This window comes from Zalophus californianus, chromosome 6, assembly GCF_009762305.2.
Source record: "Zalophus californianus isolate mZalCal1 chromosome 6, mZalCal1.pri.v2, whole genome shotgun sequence".
Classification (NCBI taxonomy): Eukaryota; Metazoa; Chordata; class Mammalia; order Carnivora; family Otariidae; genus Zalophus; species Zalophus californianus.
In genome coordinates, this window is record NC_045600.1 from 47,864,258 (window position 1) to 47,887,070 (window position 22,813).

The 22,813-nt window shown below is 35.9% G+C and overlaps 1 protein-coding gene across 3 annotated transcripts in view; it reads right to left on the reverse strand.

Annotated features, from left to right (window-relative positions):
• The window catches only part of ATL1 (atlastin GTPase 1), a 77,892-nt gene that overhangs the window by 20,783 nt on the left and 34,296 nt on the right, over nucleotides 1-22,813 (reverse strand). For all 3 annotated transcript variants that reach the window (XM_027572371.1, XM_027572370.1, XM_027572372.1), the window contains exons 3-7: nucleotides 13,186-13,433; nucleotides 10,898-11,032; nucleotides 10,400-10,504; nucleotides 7,939-7,989; nucleotides 5,637-5,693 (exon numbers count right to left, since the gene is read on the reverse strand). In XM_027572371.1, coding sequence (XP_027428172.1) covers nucleotides 5,637-5,693; nucleotides 7,939-7,989; nucleotides 10,400-10,504; nucleotides 10,898-11,032; nucleotides 13,186-13,433 — 596 coding nt within the window. The remainder of the gene's footprint in view (nucleotides 1-5,636; nucleotides 5,694-7,938; nucleotides 7,990-10,399; nucleotides 10,505-10,897; nucleotides 11,033-13,185; nucleotides 13,434-22,813) is intronic.

The following is a 22,813-nucleotide window of genomic DNA, read 5'->3' on the forward strand; positions in this document are numbered from 1 at the left end:
ACGTAGGTTGATGAGCAGCTCTGCAATTTCAAGAGATTACGTGACCAGGGACAAGCTTCTCAACTACTCTGTGCCTTAATGTTTCCTCATCAGTTAAAAAAGAGAAAGAGTAAAGAAGGAACATTAGTATTTATTTTTATATAACTATAGTGTCATTTGAATAATGTAAGAAACATACTTATCACAGTGCCTGGCACAAATAAATGCTCAATAAATTATTCTTGTTATACAAGTCTTCTAGACATTTCAGGTACCTAAATGTGGACACTGGGAGAATCCTGCTGTATACCACTGATCTGCTTCTACGTGGCCAGATGCATATTTATTCTGATTCGTGCCGCTTTCAGATCACGCAAATGACTCTCTGGACAGAACACGGGATAAGACAGCTTTCTCACACACTGTCCTTTTTCTCAGCCCTACCGTCGTAACCTTTCCTTTAACTTACAGCCCAACCGGGCAAACAACAGCCTTTCATTTTCTCAGTGAAGTCATGTATTTCTCTGGTATGACTTGGCAGTTACAGTCAGCAGAGATCTTTAACCAAGAATATTTTACTTTAAAGTGGTTGAAATCACTATCAAAGAATTTATTCTGTAGATGAACATTTTTTAAACATAGGAATAAAGGGTCCTTAAATATAATTAAGTAAACCAGAGTTTACTTAAACCAGAGTAAAATAATTCCCAATTTTCCATATATAGGCCCAATCTGAATGAGAAATTGTGAGAAACAGGTTTATCCTAATACAACAATATATTATATGCCTCTTCTATTGTTATTTTCCACCAATCTTCAGTTTAACCATAACACTGGCATGCTCACTAATAATTACATCTCCACGAAAAGAAACATGAAAAGTTGAGTTTCATCTTATCTCACAAAGAGGATTCAGATCTTTTTCCCCCCAGCTTCACTGAAATATAATTGACATACCACATTGTGTATGTTTAAGTTCTATACCATGATGATGTGACACACATATACATTGTGAAATGGTTACCACAGTAAGGTTAGCTAACATATCCATCACCTCACATACTTATCATTTGTGTGTGTGGGTGTGGGTGTAGTGAGTCAAATCTATTTCTAAGGCCTAGGGTGTTGGAGGGCCTTTAAGCATATGAAAATAGTTCATAAAAATGCTATGGGAGAAAACTGGGATGGATTAATTAATCCAGAAGGTGAAGTACTTAACACTAAGGAGGTGAAAGAGCAGAGAAGAAATGTAAGTATACCTAAAATATGTGTTGAGGAATGAAATAAATCTTCTAAGAAAAGAGAATTAAAGTTTGTGCGCAGGAAGGTTTTTTTAGGGTTTAATCCTTCTTGTCTTCCTATTACAGGTAAAACTTGTTACTAAGCACTTGTACATACAAATGTACATAGACACAGCATCCCATTTCTCTGTTACCAGAAGCTCCCCTCCCATAGATGCCCTCTGCCAGGGTGTGCCCAGTGGCTAATTCAGTCCTCAAATGTTACGTCTTGCTCTGGGTTCCACTTCCCGAGTGTGCTAAATACAGGCTCACAAGGAGCAGTTGTTAAAGTTTGAGGAATTTCACAAGTCAGTTGACATCACGGTTGCAGCTTGAAATCAGCCATGGTAAATGTATTTGTACCTCAGAAATCACTTAATGCTTTCAATCAGGACCACCTCCTCCCTCCTCGCCAGCCAGCTGTAAACATTTATCAGCACACCACTGGCTAAACTTTACACTTCAGTACTGCTTTTAAACTGAATTCACTTCCCTTTTAGTTCTCTTCTTAAAAAGTTTTTAGTAATACAACAGATAATTTGTTAGCTTGATATAAATTGGCTTTGATATAAGAATCAAATTAATCTGTTAATTTAGCTATTCACTTGACTAACTGCCCTCCCTTTTCCTGCCTGTGATAGATCTTGTTCATTATTTACAATTTCACTGTTTCAGAGGTAAGAATTCTTCTATTTTAAATTTGTTAAATTTAGTTTCGAGTACAAATAATTATTTTTTAAATTTCATTACCTCTCATCTTAGTCTCTCAGGCAATGTTTAAAATTTCTTCTCCACACTTTTATCCAAGTAAATAAAGCTGTTGTCTTCTGAGACAGAGGAAGAGGTTAGAAGTGATGACCTCTCAAAACAGCTTGTGAACTAACTGAACTTTGATTTAAAAGTTATTTTATATTTGAACTTTTTCTCTTGAGACTTTTTCAATTTAAATGTGAATTATTCTGTAGGCGGTAAGCTCATTAACATAGCTCTTAACGATGTTTTTAAAAAATGTGAATTAGGGCACCTGGGTGGCTCAGTCGGTTAAGCGTCCTGGGATCGAGCCCTACATCGGGCTCCCTGCTCAGTGGAGAGTCTGCTTCTCCCTCTGCACCCTACCCCACCCCCACCCCCTGCTCCTGCACACTCGCTTGATATCTCTCACAAAAATAAATAAATAAAACCTTAAAAAAAAGGTAAAATAAAAAATGTGAATTATTTGCTGATATCTTAAACATTCTGAGATCTGACTACATTAGCATATTGCCTTTTAATTTCATGATGTGTAGTATTTTTTGTTTTGAATTTGGTTGCATTTTAAATATTAGTATATATCTTTGGAAGCCCCTTTTGTTACTTAATGACATTCTCATTCCAATTTCAGATAATTTGATTTACAGGTGCCAACTTGTTTAGGAGTCACTGTTGACTCATTCAGTCAAAACTTTTTTCAGGACACCTGGGTGGCTCAGTTGGTTAGGCGGCTGCCTTCGGCTCAGGTCATGATCCTGGGGTCCTGGGATTGAGCCCCGCATTGGGCTCCTTGCTATGTGGGGAGCCTGCTTCTCCCTCTGCCTACTGTTCCTCCTGCTTGGGCTCTCTCTCTCTGACAAATAAATAAATAAAATAAAATAAAAACAAAAACTTTTTCTGACATTTCTAAATGCTACCAGTTTGCCAACAAATGATAATCTCTTAAAGTTTTTGTCTATTGTTTGTTCTCAATTCATTATTATTATTTTACCAAAAGCAGTACCTCTCCCTGTGTCTCCCTCCCTCCCTTTATTTTTCTTTCTTTCTTTTCTTTCTTCTTTCTCCCTTTCTTTCTTTCCTTCCTTCCTTCCTTTTCTTTCTTTCTTTCATCTACCTATCTATCTATCTATCTATCTAATCAAAGCATGGGTTAGTCTCTTTTCTTCTGGCAAAGTGTAAGAAGCAGTAACATTTGCTGGTAAGACTTAAAAATCCTTTCCAGAATTTACAATGGAGTTCCCAGTCAGCCAATGGATCTGGAGAGTAACAAGTTCAGAGAAGAGAAAAATCAAAGCTGATAGCCCAATTACTATATAATACTCCAACTATCAACCTGACAAATTATTGTTTTTTAAAGGTGACAGTCTAGGGGTGCCTGGGTGGCTCAGTCGTTAAGCATCTGCCTTCAGCTCAGGTCATGATCCCAGGGTCCTGGAATCAAGCCCCGTATTGGGCTCCCTGCTCAGTGGAGACCCTGCTTCTCCCTCTCCCTCTGCTGCTCCTCCTGCTTGTGCTCTCTCTCTCTGTCAAATAAATAAATAAAAACTTAAAAAAAATAAAGGTAACAGGGTCTAGTAGGTATTGTAAACCAAAGAGAAGATTGTAAGCAGGGACTGGTTTTATTCTACCTGGACTCCTCTCCCCACCCCCTTCCCTAGACCTCAGGGAAAGATCCACACTCCTTCTTCACTCAAAGCATACCATCGTCTCTCCCTGCAAAGGCCCCTTTCTTGCTTTATCCTATTTTTCCCAGATCCCCACTCCCATTCAACTGTCTGCTCTCAATCATACTCACTCTAATATGTATTATTTTTGTGTATATAGAGCATTTTAAGAAATCATAAATTACTGTGTTCTAAATCTCAAACTTTTTTCCTACTCAATTCAGTACACTCTATTCATCCTACTCTGTAGATTATGGGTTCATTGCCTTTAGATTTTGCAAAATATTCCAGAATGTGCTTCTCACCATATTTATGTACCCATTCGTCTAGTGATGGACACCTCTGCTGCCTCCTACTTCCTGCTACTACTACTCTATCAATGCTACAGTGAATATCCTTACACATTTTCCCTGCTTCACAGAATCGCTGCTCCAATCTGCACTTTCACCAACAGGCCTGAGTGTTCCCCCTTACCCAAATCCTAGCTATCATTTGGTATTGTATTATACCCTTGTTGAACTTTTTGCCTATGAGTATAAAATGGTATCTTGTTGTTTTAATTTTTATCTGATTATCAGTGAGACTTGACATCCTTTCAAAAATGTGTTAGCCATTCAGGTTTCCTTTCTGTGAATTGTCTATATGTCCTTTGCCTATTTTTTCTTTATTCAGTTTAACATTTTTAAATGGTTTTGTTTTGCTTTTAAGACTTTATTTTCCTACTGCAGTTTTAGATTTACAATAAAATTGAAAGGAAGGTACAGAGATCTGCCATATACCACCTGCCCCTACACATGCATAGCCTCCCCCATTCTTAACATCACTTACCAGAATGGTTATAAGACACAGCAAAAGCTAGATGAGTACCAGAGATAGGATATTGGGTGGGGGCAAGTTTTTTGGAGGCCTTTCTTTCTTTCCTTTTCCTCCCTCCCTCTCTTTCTTTTTTTCTTTCTCTTTCTTTCTCTCTCTCTCTCCCCCTTTCTTTCTTTCTTTTATTCATTCATTCATTCATTCTTGGTTTTATTTAGTCTAAGACTTAGCTTCAGCCCCTCTGATAAGCCTAGGCTGAGGCTGTCATGCTTCAGGTAAGCAGTCGTTGGTGTTTAAATCTGTACCTCCTCCAGGTTTTCAAGGCTCTTTGACTTAATTATAATCTCCTGGTTCTTGATATATAAAGAGGGCTGAGGCAGAGGAGCATTAATGGGCCAAATAATCACTTATACCACTCAATACAAGCTCAGATATTGCCCTGACATTATCCTGCTGTTCCAAGCAGAGGCTGAGCTGGTTGCTATTCTGATACCTAGTGCAATGAAGCAAGTGATGGTTCACACAGGTCAATGTGTAAGAAAGAAAAAAGTGGGGTGCCTGGCTGGCTCAGTTGGAAGAGCATGGGATTCTTTTGGGGTCTTGAGTTTGGACCCCACATGGGTCCAAACTATATTTATTTCTTTAAATAAATAAAATGAGAGAAAGAAAGAAAGAAAGAGGGAAAGAGAGAAAGAGAAAGAGAAAGAAAGAAAACACCTCCAAAAAACTTGCCCCAACCCAATATCCTGTCTCTGGTACTCATTTAGCTTTTGCTGTGTCTTGTAACTCCCATTTTCCCAGGAATCTTGTTTGTTTTTAACTTTTATGTTTGATAAATTCATCAAAATTTTTTTTTTTTTTTAGTTTTTGTGACATCTCTAGGGTTGGATTCAAGGGAGAAAAGATGATATTCTTGTAGGAACCAAAATAATCTAATTCATCTTTTCATTTTCCCAGTTTGCTAAATGTTTATTTCCCTATTTTAATCTCCTACTTGCATCAAATAGCATTAACAAAGTTATCAAAGAACTTCTTGAGTGAAATAAAAAAGGAAGAAATGTGACTCTCTCAATTAATTAATATACCTGGTTATATTATACTCTTCAGAAAAATTTAGTAAGAATTTACCATCATTTTACCCACCACTCACCTGAAATGGTTTCAGGAATATTTCCTCCATTGCCAGTCTGCCATACTCAGTGAAAAGCTAGATGGAAAATCACACACACACACACACACACCACAGAGAAAAACTTCAGTATCAGCAAAGTTCTACTTCTGTGCTTTCTTCCATTCTTTTTTTTCCTCGCCAAGACATAATACTATAGTATTAAGGTTACAATAATCATTTTAAGGAACTAAGTCTTAGATAAAGCAGAACTACAGTAATTTTTTAAATTTATTTTTTTATTTAAATTCAATTAATTAACATGTAATGTGTTATTCGTTTCAGAGGTAGAGGTGATTCATAGTCTTATATAACACCCAGTGCTCATTACATCATGTACTCTCCCCTTATCCCCCCCAACCCCCTCCCCTCCAGCAGAACTACGGTAATTTTTAAATAAAAGTTAAGGACATAAAGTACATGTTAAAAATAAAGTTTCTACTTCAGGCTAATACCTTTATATCAAGAATGTAGGGCAGTTTTTTGTAGGGAAGATGGGGGAGAAAGTAACATGGTAAATAAACTTTCAAAGCAGAATTCGCACAGATCAGACCAGAGAGCCATGAACTATGCTGGACATATTTACAAAAGTTGTTGCCTGAGGAAATTTAACGGCACAGTGGACTGAATTACTAACAAAGGCATAAAGGCATCTGGCTTAAAAATACAATCCGATATACCACCTTCTCTTCTTTCTAATTGCTCCCAATTGAGAGGAACCATATCAGTTTTTGTGTTGCCATAAATGTAAGGTTTTAGAGAACAAAGACCTGAGCGGGTGACTGTGATTAGGCCTCTGAGGAGCGTTTCATCCAGCCCAGGCCAGTGGGTTTCCCCAGCTGTACACAGGAAATGCCACTTCATCCATAAGACTAATAAGCCACAGCAGCTTCTCAGAGCTGGGGCAGAAGTGACACAGAGGATTCCCACCTCTTGCCCCTTTAGGATAGCTCCCACAGCACCACCTTGCCTCTCTTGCAGAAGCATCTAGGAAGCCAAGGGTAATTCCTAGGCATCTGATTAGAGTGAGTCAATGAAAGTCTGGAATATCATGTCTAAAAGGCAGCTGGTCGAGGGATTACACACTCATGTTAGAATCATCTACTAACATAATTGGAATTCACAATCTCTTCTGAGGAGGCTGAGGTGTTGTCATTTACAGGAAAAACTTTAAATGGTCTCAGAAAAAGATTACTTACTCAATATCAAAGTCCAAAATCAGCCTTCTTAAGAAATCCCTAAGCTGGTATTCAACAGTGCCATACCATTAGCTTGGAAAATAATTGGCTAGGTTATGACACAGGCCTGAAGAAGTAAATCGTACTTATTATAAGAAACAATTATTCAGTGTATTGCCTATTTGTCATAAATGCCGTGTGATGTACTAGAAATATATTTGGGAATAATGCTGGATGTGAACTCCAAATGCTATTTCCAACATCACAGGTTACCCTGCTTTATTATCCTTTGTTGTCTGGTAAATTTGTACATGGCTCTTATTGCCAAGATAGATTATATATTTAAAGCAAAATTTTCTGTAAAATATGCAGAAGGAAACTATCAGAGAAACACCAGGTTTTGCTATGTAACCAAAATAACATGCATTGAAAGACAGCAGAGAGTGTTACAGAGATGTGAACTAGCTTAAGGAAATATCTAATCTTTTACTTATTTGAGATTTAAGTGCTGCTTGGAGACTGGAAGGAGCACTGAGCCCAGGAGATACCCAGATTTTTACCCAGGTTTTTAAAACGTATTATTAAAGTATAGCTGACATACAGAGTTTTATTAGTTTCAGGTGTACAATACAGTGACTCGATAACTCAATATATCATGCTGTGCTCACCACGATAAGTGTAATCACCATCTGTCACCATACAACATTATTACAATATTAATGACTATATTCCCTATGCTGTACTTTTCACCTCCTTGAGCTATTTATTTTATAACTAGATCAACTTTACATTTTGGGTCATTTTTAAACCAAAGATTCTTTTCTCTACCCTGGTTGCTGGTTCACTTGCCCTAATCTGCCATATATATTCACATATTTAGGGCCAATAGCAAGTAGCTTTAGAGTAACAAAGAAATTTGAAAACTGAATTAGAAAGAACATAACTGTACAGGCTGAAACAAGAAACCTGGAAATAGGACAACCTCTATTTGATTATGTTTCTAAATCTTTCTGAATTAAGTTTTCCAAGTAGAAGAAGGCCCAACAAAACCTATACATCCTCAAAAGATGACCAGATATGTAAAAAAAGAGTATACATATTGTTACCTGGAGGTGCTGAAGATCATCTTCCTGGACATTCTGGGATAAGTTATATACCTTGATTAAGAAATGAAGTTAAAATGAGAAAATAATTAGCAACCGCTGAAGCACTTACTTGTCATTTTTTATTTTTGTAAAATCAATGTTCACAAAATCAAACTCTCTTAAGTGTATTCTTAAATAATGGTATTTATAAGACCTTGAGAGAATAGTAAAGAAAGCTTGAAAAACAACAGACAACGTACAATGATCACAAAATTGGTTCAGAAATACCACAGCCACCTGCTCTGGAGACAGAATATTAAAATTATTTTTGAAACTAACTAAACAATTAGTCAATAAAGTAATCATTCTTACAAGCATACCAAAATAATAGCAATCTAGATCTGAATAACCCATACATAAAATTGTGTCTTAAAAAATTATGTTGACCTTTTTACAATTGATTAATTTAGTTAAGGCTATAGATAGTTCTATCACATTGAAGTTAGGTTCCAAATACCAGGCTCACATCTTTATACATATGCATTAATGCTCCATGAACAGATCACAGCACTAAGATGACATTCTTTTTTTTTTTGAGGGGTAACTTCAAAAAAAAGTCAAGGATGCTTATATGTTTATGTATTGACACAAAGAACATACTTCGTGTACTTATTTAAATAACAGATTATTTCCCAGATAATAAAAAGTCATTACTAGGGGCTTAGATTTTTCAGTGAAAATATTCAATGTCTTCACATAAAATATAAATAATAAATATTAAAAGGCAAAGTCGATCTTGTTTTAATTGGCTTGCTTATACTGCTGATTTTGAAGAAATTAATTTTAAGTCAGTATTTGAAAGGCTCATTCATCTAAAAAGTCTATTTTTAAAGAGCTAGTCAAACACAGGTTATGATCATGACTTTCATTTTAAAGCTTTTTGTAAAAAACATTCAGTCTTCCTTCTGTCCACCCTCTCATTGTCCTAACCACACATGATGCCCTGGTTGCTGGTTCACTTGCTTCATTCTCTGCTCACCTATAATTCCAGCCTTGACTTATTTATCCCAACCACTTTGCCTTCCCTACCTTTTAAACTATCTTGCCTCTCTTTAACCATCTGTTTCTTGGCCACTATTTCTTCTTGCTCTTTCTAATGAATAGAAAATATCTAAAAACTGTCTAAAATCTTTCATGCTATATGTTCTATGACTATAGTACAACTCTCCAAAGACTTTCAGGACAATTTGTAAAGCCTATGATAACTTCAAAAACAATACTTAAAAAAGACAAGAAAGAAGAAAGGACGGGAGGATAAAAATTTTTTTAAAAGATTTGATTTATTTATTTATTTATTTATTTAGAGAGCACAGGAGCAGGGGGAAGGGAAGAGGGAGAGAGAGAATACCAAGCAGACCCTGCACTAAGCATAGAGCCCAACGTGGGGCTTGATCTCAGGACCCTGAGATCATGACCTGAGCCAAAATCAGGAGTAGGAGGCTCAACCGACTGAGCCACCCAGGCACCACAAAGATAAAAAAATTTTTAAGACATTTACTTTTCTAAATGTCTATTAAGTATTTTAAAAAGTTGGGAAAGCAGGGCGCCTGGGTGGCTCAGTCGTTAAGCATCTGCCTTCGGCTCAGGTAATGATCCCAGGGTCCTGGGATCGAGTCCCACATCGGGCTCCTTGCTCAGCAGGAAGCCTGCTTCTCCCTCTGCCACTCCCCCTGCTTGTGTTCCTGCTCTCGCTATCTCTCTCTGTCACATAAATAAATAAAATTAAAAAAAAAAAGTTGGGAAAGCATCTTAAAAAAAAAAAAAAAAGCCTGCCTGGGTGGCTCAGTTGGTTGAGCATCCGACTCTTGATTTTGGCTCAGGTCATGATCTCAAAGTCATGAGAATGAGCCTCGCATCAGGCTCCCTGCTCGTGGAGCCTGCTTGGGATTCTCTCTCTCCCTCTTTCTTTGCCCCTCCCCTCCTAGATACCCCTCCCACCTCACATCACACACCCTCTCACTCTTTCTTTCTGTCTCTCTAAAAAAGAAAAAAAAGCTGGGAAAACATATGTTTTTATACTTAGAAATGTTTCTACTGGCTACGTAAAAAAAAAAATCGCATTTATAAATCTTGTTTCAGTAAATGTAACTTATAATAGGTAGTTTCAATGTATCTATCTGCATACATCATAAGACTTAATATTATTGAGTTTATTGTAGGCTTTAAACAGAAAATATTATCAATAAGATAATACAAATTTTTCTGACTATAGACAGTTTGAAAACTGAACAGAAATTAGATAACAGTAACCAAAACAATTCTATTCTTATAGAAATTGTAAGAACTTGTATGCTAATTGAACCAAATAACATATTTACTGTTTCTGCTGTTTGTCTTACTACCACATGTATGTAGGGACACATATATTCATAAGTTTTAGTTAAAGAAACAGCCATCAAAATGGATTTATTTTATTCCATACCTGTATTGAGCTGATCATTGTGCTAAGCGCAAATACTGTGGCTGAATCTCTCAGAGTGGACTGACTATCAAAGGTTCCCTGAGTATCCATCAATAGCACTGCAACCTACAGACAAGTAGAGTACATCATTGATACTTTATAGAACAGATGCAGTATTAGGGGTACTACAAATTGAACACCACAAGAATTTTTATGTGTGTCATGATTGCCACAGAAACTAAAAATATTAGCTGAATACTATAGTGATAATTTTCATTGGTAACCCAACATAACAGAAACAGTATTGAAACAAAGTATAGATGTTAGCTTGCTGATCTGCTGTTCTACTGTCCCTATGATTTTGCCACCTTGATCAACAGAAAGGGAAACAGGGATGCGCAATAGGATGCTACCCACTTCCCTTTTAAATTAGTTTTTAAAAGATCATTTTTGAGGATCCTGAAAAGTGGTTACTCTTGCAAGTGAAACTCAATTTTCTTTATGAAGTTTGCATCATACCTTCTTGCCATCAGGTTTATTGATAAGGAAGACTTCACTCCATATTTGGATTCCTGTGGTCTCTCGTTCAGACCCACCTCTCCATGAAAAACCAGTCAATGGTTCATTGTAATCTCCAACCCAGTCAACTGATTCCTATAAATTAAGAAAGTCTGTGATATGGAACTGGCTATGTGGTATAGTTTTTTTCCACACATCAATTCTGGTTTGTATCTCTCTCCAACTATAGTCAAAAGGAAACAACATATTCATATCTACTGTATTGATACAATTACTTTATCTAAAATATTATCACAAAGCAGCACTATCTGCTACATTTTATTCTAGGTCCTGCGAATGCAAAGATATCATTCCAGGGGCGCCTGGGTGGCTCAGTCGTTAAGCGTCTGCCTTCGGCTCAGGTCATGATCCCGGGGTCCTGGGATCGAGCCCCACATCGGGCTCCCTGCTCGACGGGAAGCCTGCTTCTCCCTCTCCCACTCCCTCTGCTTGTGTTCCCTCTCTGGCTGTGTCTCTGTCAAATAAATAAATAAAATCTTTAAAAAAGAAACAAAAGATATCATTCCAGACCAGAGAAAACTCACAACCTAATAAAAAAAAAAGACATGGTAACAAACCATTATGTTGCCATGCATAACAGGCATAAACAGAAGCATAGGAAAAGAAATAACTCTTGGTCAGGTAAGACTGAATAGGAGAGGTGGTGTTTGTGCTAAAATCTGAAGGATGTTTGGGAATTTTCCAGGAAAGCAAACTTGGGGAGGGCATTCTAGAAGCAAAGAAATATAGATAACAGAGAGGATATTATGTCAGGATATACACAATAGTAATACATACAAACACTTTGGTCTTGGGGGAGGAGGGAGTGAAGAGCAAGAGGAGAGGCACCTAGTAGTGTTGCAGAAAAACAGAAACGTAAGAAATCTGTTACACTTTAATCTGGCAAGGGCTATTTAACATAAGCAACATGACAAGTGTTACTGAGCATTTAATTTTAATGTTTATCTCACAGTTAAAACTATGAATATGCCTAAAACTGTATAATCCCAAAGAACGGAAACTAATTTTGTTCACTTAATTTCCCCACCCATGTTAAGTAGCATACTAATGGGGATATGCTAGGAACAGAGAATGGCAAGAGTTCTGTTTGGTTTTAAAGCCTAAAGTATTTTGGTAGTTCTATCCTTTATTTGTTTGAACTGAAGCTAGAGACAGAAGATATTAAAGTTAAATGTACAAGACTATTCAAAAATACCCTAACTATAAAAGATCAATCCCAAATGGATAATTACGGTATAAACATAACACAGTAGTGTGTCCATTTGGCCTCCACATCCATACTTGCAACAGAATTGCTATGGGTAAAAGGGTAGGAAAAAAAAAATACTGGTATGTTCTCCATTCCCAACCTTCTGTTCCTCGACGGTTATCCTTCTGCTTTTGGTTTATCCTAAGTCCCTTAAAGTCTCATTTCTGTGCCACACTGTTGTCTCAAATGTTATGACACTGTTGGTTGCTTCTGTGGGTGGAGTAAGATGAGAATCAAGTGGGAAAAGATAAGAGAGAACTTTCTGGGGTAACAGCAAGATATACTTGATAGAACTTGGGCCCATGTAGGCATATGCATTTTCAAAAAATAATAATAATAAGCAAATGTACACTTAAGATTTGTGCATGTAACTGTAATGTAAATTTTAAAACAGAAAACAACTAAGTACTGAAATATATGATAATGATATAGGTATAAATATTTATGAGGAAGTATGCCAATGTCAGCAATTTACTTTGAAATGAATAAAAAAATTAGATGCAGTGGTGGGTGTAAAGAGGGAAGAATAGCTGGAGACACATGTGATAAAGCAAGAATATTAATGTTAATGGTAAAATCTAGGTAGTTAGGTCTTCACTGTAAAATTCTTTTAACTTTGCTGCATGCTTGAACTTTGCCATAATAAATGTTGGGGAGAAAATTATTATAATAAAAAAGTTACAATAAAAGTTATTTGACACATTTTAAACACTCTAACATAAAGTTTATAATCATATCACTATGCTGTGTCTCTTTCTAAAGAATAAAAAAATAAGTTATATTCTAAGGGAAATGTGGCAAAGTGGCCTCCGACAAAAGTGGCCTTATGGAGTTTGGTGCCCAAAGCACTGAAGTTGGAATGGCTCTATACCACAGTGTATGTAATAATGGAACTGGAAATACTGAGCACTACTAAATAAAAACACAAAGTGACAAAAGCACAGAAACAAGAAAATATTTTAAAGCACTTTTTACATACCTGGTTGTACATGTATCTCAACATGAAGTCCATCAGGAATGATTTTCCTTTTCTAAATGCTCCAGCAACAGATACAGCAACAACCTCCTTGTCCCTGACAGCCTCTGAGAGAAGGATCCGATTTAGTGCAGTTTCATCTAACTCAAAGGAATGGTCATCTTTGACGATGAGGACTTGGACTGGTCCTGCCTTTTTCACTGGCTCCTCCTCTTCTGAGCTCCATTCATATGTCTTTTCAGAAAACCCACCTGTTGAATAAAATAGCAATTTATTTAGCTAATCATCTCAAAATACCAAGAAATGTACAGGTACCTCTCAATTCTCAAATATCTGAAACAGGGGCATAATGGAATTATAAATGCTCATTTTAATGACATATATTAATGTCACTAAATGTCTCAGAAACACTTATGTCTCAGAAAGACTTATACCTCATCTTTCTGATCATGTGACCAAATCAAACAGAATTTTATTCTCAAGAAAGCCCCAAGTCAGGGCAGAGATCTGTTTGCAGAGTGAGAAAGAAAATCAAAGCTAAGGATTCTACTTTTGGAGCACAGGAATAAAATGACTTTAGTTCATACTTTCTTCATCCCCTAGAAATAAGTTTAGTTATTCACATAAAGGATACTTGCAACATTTTTTTAAAACTGAACATACATGGGAGGAAATACATACAGGGACTCAGAATCACATATTTTTGAAATTGGAATAAATTTCTACAGCACCTAATTCAGCTCCCTTCATTACATGCATGCCATCTACAAAATCCTAGGTTCTTAAATGTCTAAAATTATACCTCATAGCAATGGAATTTACAGATAATTAAATTGGATAGGGCCAGATTACAGACATCCTTCAAATCCACAGCAAAGAGGTCTAAACATAATTCAATTTTTAAAAAAGTTATTTGGTGGGAAGATCTTTATACAAAAGCTATGTGACCCTGGGAAATTACTAAATCTCTCAACTCTTCATCTGTAAAATATAAACTACTAATAGTACCTATTAATAGGGTTGTTGTAAAGATTAAGGGAGGTACCATATGTAAAGTGCTGAGATCAGTGCTTGGCACATAGTAAACTCATAAAGATTAGCTATCATCACCACCATCACCATCACTACCTTGGGATTATAGACTGAGCTAAATATTCCTAGAGAAGTTTCTGCCTATTTTCCAGAAATATGTGTGTGTGTGTGTGTGTGTGTGTGTGTATGTAAAGAATTATCATATATATGATAAAGGGTTAATATCCAAAATATAAAGAACTGACACAACTGAATAGCAAAAAAAACCCCAAACAATCTAATTAAAAAGTGGGCAGAGGATCTGAATAGACCTTTTTCTACAGAAAACATGCAAATGGCCAACAGACACATGAAAAGGTGCTCAATATCATTAATCATCAAAAAATGCAAATCAAAACCAAATAGATATCACCTCACATCTATTAGAATGGCTATTATCAAAAAGAGAAGAAACAAGTGCTAGTTAGGACATAGAGAAAAAGGAATCCTTGTGCACTGTTGGTGAAAACGTAAATTGGTGAAACCACTGTGGAAAACAGTATGGAAAAAATGAAAAATAAAATTACTATGTGATACAGCAATTCCACTTCTGGGTATTCATCTGAAGAAAATGAAAAGACTAACTCAAAAAGATATATGCACCCCTATGTTCATTATAGCATTATTTACAATAGCCAAGATATGGAAACAACCTAAGAACAATCTAAGTGTCCACTGCTGAATGAAGGGATAGAGAAATTAGTGTGTGTGTGGTTGTGTACGTGCATATATGCATGCGCATACACAACCACACACACACACATATACATACACAATGGACTATTACTCAGCCATAAAAAATAATGAAATCTTGCCATTCGTGACAACCATAGGTGGACCTCAAGTGCATTGTGCTAGACAAAGACTAATACCGTCTGGTCTCTTATATGTGGAATTAAAAAAACAAAAACAAAACAAGTTTATAGGTACAGAGAACAGCTGCTGGTGCCAGAATTGGGGGGCTGAGGGTGGAGAAATAGGCGAAGAGGGTCAAAAGGTAAAAACAATAATATAGACAAAGAAATCTTGTTCTCTTGTTAAGTCATTTTGAAACTGATGCTTAGTTTCTTCATATGTAAGATGGAAAAAAGTTTTCCATTTAATTGTCAGAAATGACAGTTTTGACAGAGGTCAACTTTTAGAATTAATCCTTAATATTTAAGAATGTTTAGAACCCTAGACTGTGGCATTTGTGGTATATTACAAAATAACTTCAGTGTGTCAAGTGGCACATTCTTATATCTACCGCCTTTGTAATGTCCTCCCACTTTGACTTTGGGGTCAGCCATGTGATTTGCTTTAGCAGACATGACACAGCAAAGGCTTCTTAGAAAAGCCCTTGTGTTTTTCCATTTTGCTCTTTCACTTCTGCCATCACCATGTGAATATTCCTAAACTAGTCTGCTGCAGGATGAGAGACACTTGGAGCAAAGGCAAACAGCCCAGTCCCAACCAAGCCCCACAGCAAACCAACCCCAAGCCATGTGAGGGTGCTCAGCCAAGACCAACAGTTGCCTAACAACTATTTCAACATGTGTGATCAATAAACGCCTATTGTTCTATGCCCTTGAGGTTTGTGGTTATTATGCAGCAAAACAGGCAATAAACTACTGGTACAGCCTACAACCCCTTCCTAAAAAAAAAAAAAAAGAAGAAAGTACAGTGTAGTGGTTAAAAACACAGGCTCTGGAACCAGACTGCTGGTTAAAAACACAGGCTCTGGCACCAGACTGCTGAGATGTGAATAAAGGCTTTCCCTTTTTTAAGCTGAGTAACCTTCAGCAAGTTGTTTAACCTCTCTGTGTCTACCTCATAAGGTTGTTGTGAATTAATGTATTCAAGTAACACACTTAGAACAGTGGCTGGTACATCATAAATGCTGTTAGTATTCTTATAGATTTAGGAAACAAAAGCCAAAGATGTAACCGACATCTTGCCCAAGAAAAGGATATGGAATTTCTGTATCAGGCAATCTACCATGGATGCTTTCTTGTGTTACCATTTATTTATTCCTTTTAATATTCCAGCATGGTATTCATTATTATCTGTATTTTTGACACATGAGGAAATTAAGAATTGGGTTAAGTAACTTTTCCAAGAGCAGGCCCACTAGTAAGCAATAGATCCGAGTTCACATGGTAACTGTCAACTTGAGGTTAGATCCCAGATATCTAAACTTTCATCCCAGGTCTTTCTACTATAACATTCTCTCTCTTTAGGGAAATCAAATAACTCTTGGACACCACATAAATGGGCTCATTTGCTTTGCGTCAAAAGGACAGAAAGTCAAAACATACACCAATTAATTCTTCAGATCAGATATATGACCTCGCCTCAAATCAACCCTTAATAGTATTAATTTTGAACAAAATGGGCTCTTAAATAACCTTTCATTTAAATCTTTGAAAATATATTTAAATAGACATTCTCTATTATGTTTGTAGGCATACCTTGGAGATATTGCGGATTCAGTTCCAGACCACCACCATAAAGCAAGTCATGAGTTTTTTGGTTTCCCAGGGCCTATAAAAGTTATATTTATATGACACCATAGTCTATTAAGTGTACAATAGCATTATGTCCAAAAAAACCCCAAAATATATACCTTCACTTAAAACTACTTTATTGCTAAAAAATGCTAATCAACATCTGAGCTTTCAGCAAGTTGTAATCTTTTTGCTGGAGGGTATTGCCTCAATGCTGATGGCTGCTGACTATCAGGGTGATGGGTGCTGAAGTCTGGGGTGACTGTGGCAACTCCCTAAAATAAGACAACAATGAAATTTTCTGCATTTATTGACTCTTCCTTTTGTGAATGGTTTCTCTGTAGCATGCTTGCTGTTTGACAGCATTTTACCCACATAGAACTCCTTTCAAAATTGGAGTCAATTCTCTCAAACCCTCCTGCTGCTTTACCAACTAAGTTTATGTCATGTTCTAAATCCTCTGTTGTCATTTCCACAATCTTCACAGCATCTTCATCAGGGGTCGATTCCACCTCGAGAAGGCACTTTCTTTGCTCATCTGTAAGAAGCAACTCCTCACTCATTCAAGTTTTATCCTGAGGTTGCAGCAACTCAGTCCCATCTTCAGGCTCTACTTCTAAATTCTAGTTCTCTCGCTCTTTCCACCACATCAGCAGTTACTTCCTCCACTGAAGTCTTGAACCCCTCACAGTCATCAAACTCAAAAGTTTGAAATATTGCAACAATTACTAAAATGTGACACAGGCACAAAGTGAGCAAATGCTGTTGGAAAAACAGTGTCTACAGACTTGCTCAACACACGGTTGCCACAGACCTTCAATTTGTTAAAAATGCAGTATCTGTGAAGTGCAATAAAACAAAGTGCAATAAAATGAGGTATGCCTGTATTTAACAAGAAGTTTTATAACTAGAGAAAAACAAGGCAATCATATTTCTTGGCATAATTTTAAATGGTCTTCAGATTAACTTATATATATACATACATATATATATAATTGTACCACATTGATAATTATGTCTCTCTCTATATATTGCTGTTCATCTTTAAGACAGTACTATTGTAATATTGCAACTCTAACATATAATTTCAGCTTTTAGTTAGTGGAGAAAGACATATACCAATACTTTCTGAACAATAGTACAAAGCATCTGGAGACAAGAGGACCATTGCCTATAGCCATGAATTAGAGTTGTTCTCTCAGCAAAGTTAAGAAAAATTGATTTTATATCCAAAGGATGATAACTTCCATATTGCCTTATCTCAATGCTGGAGTCAGAGAGTCTTTGTTTAAGTTCCAGCTTCACAGCTTACACATATATGAAGTTGTGGAAATGATTTAACCTCCCAATGGCTCACTATCATCTATCTGAAAAATGAGCTTAAGAAAACTACCTATATCAGAGAGGCTTTGTGACAAAGTGTTCAGTAAATGAAAACCAAAGAGCCTGACAATTAGTACATGCTTAATAATGACCTCCACTAATAGTATTACTTAAAATACTATTATTATTAATAGTGATTTCTATTAATACTATCATTTATTATTATCCATTCATATTTGATTCCAGTACTACCTGCCAACCTAATTTCAGCCTCAGCACAAAGGCCCTTTGTTGAGGATGGCGAATATACATTTTCTTTGACAAAGCTCTTTGCCTGTCATGTAGTTAGGATCTGATTATGCAACTGATGTGAATCAGGGACCTGGGTTAAACAATATTTTGGACAGAAAAACATCTCAGAGCTGAAAACTATATCACAACTTTCTACAAACTGAAATAATTCTCTAAGATCATTTGCATCAAACTACATATATGTAACAGGCACTCTAAATGGAATTTCTGGATTGTAATGTTTTTAAATACTCAACATTTCAGCATGATGCAATTTTGTTAAGTGGTTGTACCAATTTATCACTCCCTATCCACTCCTCTCAATTTCTTAGACATCCTATTGATCCACATCCTTTCAACCCTTGGTTTTGTCTGACTTCTTAATTTTTGTCAGTTGCACAGGTATAAAATAAGTGAGTGGTATCTCATCATGGTTTTGATATACATTTCTCTAAATGCTAATGAGGCGAACATGCCTTTTGCTCATTTTCTGTTAGGTGTGTCTTTTTTTTCACTGATTTACAGTGGTTCTTTACATATTTTGAATGCTAGTCCTTTGTTAGTTATATGTATGGCAAAAATCTCCTAGTTTAGAGATTACCTGTTCAATTTCCTTAAGCTATTATTGATGAAAAGTCATTCTTAATTTTAATGTAACAGATTTTATTAATAATTTATTTTATGATTAGCACTTTATATATGTTTAAGAAATTATTCCTTATACAAGATATAAATACACTCATATACATTCCTCTAGTTTTTAAGTTTTGCTTTTGATATTTAAGTTCTTAATCCACAAGAAGTCATTATTTGTGTAAGATGTGAGATAGTAATCCAATTTGATTTTTTCTATATGAGTAACTAAGTTTTCAGAACTTATCAAAGCCTCCTTTCCTCAAGTAGTCTGCCATGTGATTTTTGTCATAAATAAGAGTTATGCACATGCATACATAATATATGCATATATATAAGTATATACATTTATACACATATATGTACACACATATAATGACTTTGCTTCTGATCTCTCGATTCTGATCCATTCAATAATTTGTCTACATTAGCACCGATAGTATACTATCTTAATCAAAACAATTTTTTTCTGTAAGATTTTGTTTATTTTAGAGAGAGAGCACGGAGCAGCAGGAGAGGGAGAAAGAATCTCAAGCAGACTCCATGCTGAGCGCTGAGCCCAATGTGGAGCTTGATATCATAACCCTGAGATCATGACCCTGAGATCACAAACTGAGCCAAAACCAAGAATCAGACGCTTAACCAATTGTGCCACCCAGGTGCCCCTCAAACAGCTTTATAAAAAGTCATTTTATATAGCATGATCATATTCCTCTAATTATTATCAGTCTTGGCAATTTTGACCTCTTCCATACAAATATTGGAATCAATATGTTAGTTGAATTTTTTGAAGTTACATTAAATTTATGGATCAATTTGGAAGGAATCAATTTTGTTATATTGTCTTCCAACGCATAAACATGAGATCTCTCTCTTAATCCCCTTCAAAAAAGTTTTTATAATTTGGGGTGCTGGGGAAAGTAGGTTTGTTACATTTATTGCTAGGTACATTAGATTTTATTGCTAATTATAACTGGTTTCACCGTTGTGTTTTTAATCATGTTTTATAGCTGTCACTTGGGTAAAGAAATGAAACTGACTTTAATAGATTAGTCTCATATTGAAACATTTGTTAAACTACTATTCCCTATAAATTCTGAGTAGATACTTTTGGGTTTCATTAATGTAGAAACAAATAATTTTTACAAATAATGAAGTTTTATTTCTACCTTTTTAATCCTTATGTATTTCTTTTCCCTTTCATGTATCATTGGACGTTCAATACAATGTTGAATAGCAGAGGTAATACTGGACACAACTTCTGATTTTAGTGAGCATAACTTCCTGATTTTAATGGGACTGCTTCTAATATTTGAGTTCATATTTGTTATAGTTTGGTTTACTTTGGTAGATAACTTTATCTTATTAAGGAACTTCTCTACTGGTTTACTATGAGTTTTAAAAAATCATAAATGGAAAATGAATTTTATCAAATGTCTTTTCTGTATCTGTTGAGATGATCACCTGGTTTTCCATCTCTACTCTGTTAATATAGTGAGTAATATATCTTTATATTTTTGCATAAACCTAGTATTTTCAGGGTACAATATCTTATTTATATACTATTGATGCAACTTGGTAAAGTCTTGTTTAGGAATTGTGCATCTATATTCACCAATGAATTGAGTCTTCTCATTTTGTCTTTGGCTAGTTTAATATTCAGTTACATTACTTTATAAAAAGGAATTAGCAGTGCTTTCCTTTCTATCTTCAAAAAGAGTTTGTAACAAAAAATTAGGGTGAACGGTTCTTTGAAATTTTGATAGATCTTGCCTACAAAACCATCTGAGCCTGCTGTTTTCTTTGTGAGATGATTTTTAACTGTTACCTCAATTTCATTAATACTTATGGTGTAATAGTTACATTAGTACTAATAAAGTTTTGTATTTCTTCTTCAGAAATTTTTTGGTACATTTTATCTTTCAGAATTTTTCTCTATTGTCTAAAATTTCAGACAAAAAGTAAGTAAAGATGTATAACATTTAAACAGTATCATTAGCCAACCTGACCAAGTTGATCAGTAATCAACTGATCAATAACTGCAAAACCATACATTCTTTTTAAGTTCATATGGGATATTCACCAAATAGACCATGTACTGGTTCATATAGCAGATCTCAGCACATTTCAAATTTTTAAAATACTGCAAAAAATATGTTCTCTGACAATGGAGAAATTAAACTAGATATCAATAACAAGTATATATTTAGAAAATTCTTAATATTTTGAAATTAAGCAGTAAATTTATAAATAACCTATGGATAAAAGAAATGGAAGATAAAAGAATGGAAGTTAGAAAATACTGTAAACCAAATAATCTAATGAATCTGATCCATTCATCAGCAACACTATACACTATCTTTATCAAAATAGCTTTATGAAAAGTCATTACATATAGTAGGGGAAACCTGTATCCTATCTTCTAATTATTATCAGTTGTGGCTATTTTGACTCTTTCTGTATAAATGTTAGAATCAATAGGTTGGAGTGTAGTATCTTATTTACACAGAAAAAGTGAAAATATGACATAACAGAAACTTGCTCAGAGGAAATGTACACCTTGAAATGTATTTAGTAGAAAAGACGTCTGAAAAGGCATAATCTAATATTCATCTTAAGTGAGAAAAAGAATAACATTAAATGCAAAGAAAAAAAAAGTAGGAAGTAATAAAGATGTCAGAAACCAATGAACTGGAAATAGAGATCAACAAGAATGATTTAATAATCTAAGACTAATGAAAGAAAATAAGAGAAAAAAATCACAAATCACCAATTTCAGAAATGAAAAAGGTATCACTACAGATCCTACAAATATTTAAAATATGAGGAGAATGACATCAACATCATGGTGACATGAGTCCTTTCTTTTTTCTCTGATTCACAACTAATTGGACATCTATAACAACAACAACAACAAAAAAAAAAAGGAAAGAAAGAAAGGGCCTTTCCACAGCTTACTAGGACACCCAAGAGATCCATACATCTGTGCACCAAAAAGTGGGTGGACTGGACCACAGAAGAGGCTGCAGGGAGAGGGAAGAGGCCATGGTGCCTAGGGCTGTAGAGCCTCCAGCATCAAGTAGAGTAGCTGGGGCCAGGCACGAGCCTTTAAAGAGGTGGAGGGTAAAGGCAGTGAGTGGGGGTCTGCCAAGCTGGTTCTGCATTCCACCGCCAGAGGGACCTTTGCTCTCTCTGAGGTAACACTGCAGTGAATGGGTGGAGGGAAAGAAAAGAGAAGTAGAACAAGATAAATGTCTCCTGTTGTCTGTCTCAGGGTTCTGGCAAAAGAACCACCCAGGGACCTCTGGGACCCCACCTCCTCCGTTCAAGGAGTCCCTACTGGGCTGGCCTCCAGCTTATGGGCACACCCAAAATGCCAAGTGTTATGTACCTCCCCCAATTCTAACACTACCACTCTCTGCGCGCCGCAACCCCCCCCTGCCCACTACAGCTTTACATATATGTAAATATATGAAAGCTCCAGTAAGGGAAACCAAAAACTTGTGCTAGAGTGCCACCTTCTGGAAAACAAAGGAAGACTCCTAATTACCAAACCTGCTGAACTTTAAGAATCAAAGCAAACAAAACCCTGCCTAAATAAGAGAGGTATTTGTAACTTCAAATGTGGTAGCAGAGGCAGTTTTCATCAAACAGCAGGAAAATGGCATGGTAATATGGTATTATAGGAAGAAAATGGACAATTTTCCAGCAACCAAACCCAAAGATACGGAATACTGTGATCTGATAAAATATTCAAAATTGCTGTTACAGAGGTGCCTGGGAGGCTCAGTCGGTTGAGTGTCCAACTCTTGGTTTCAGCTCAGGTC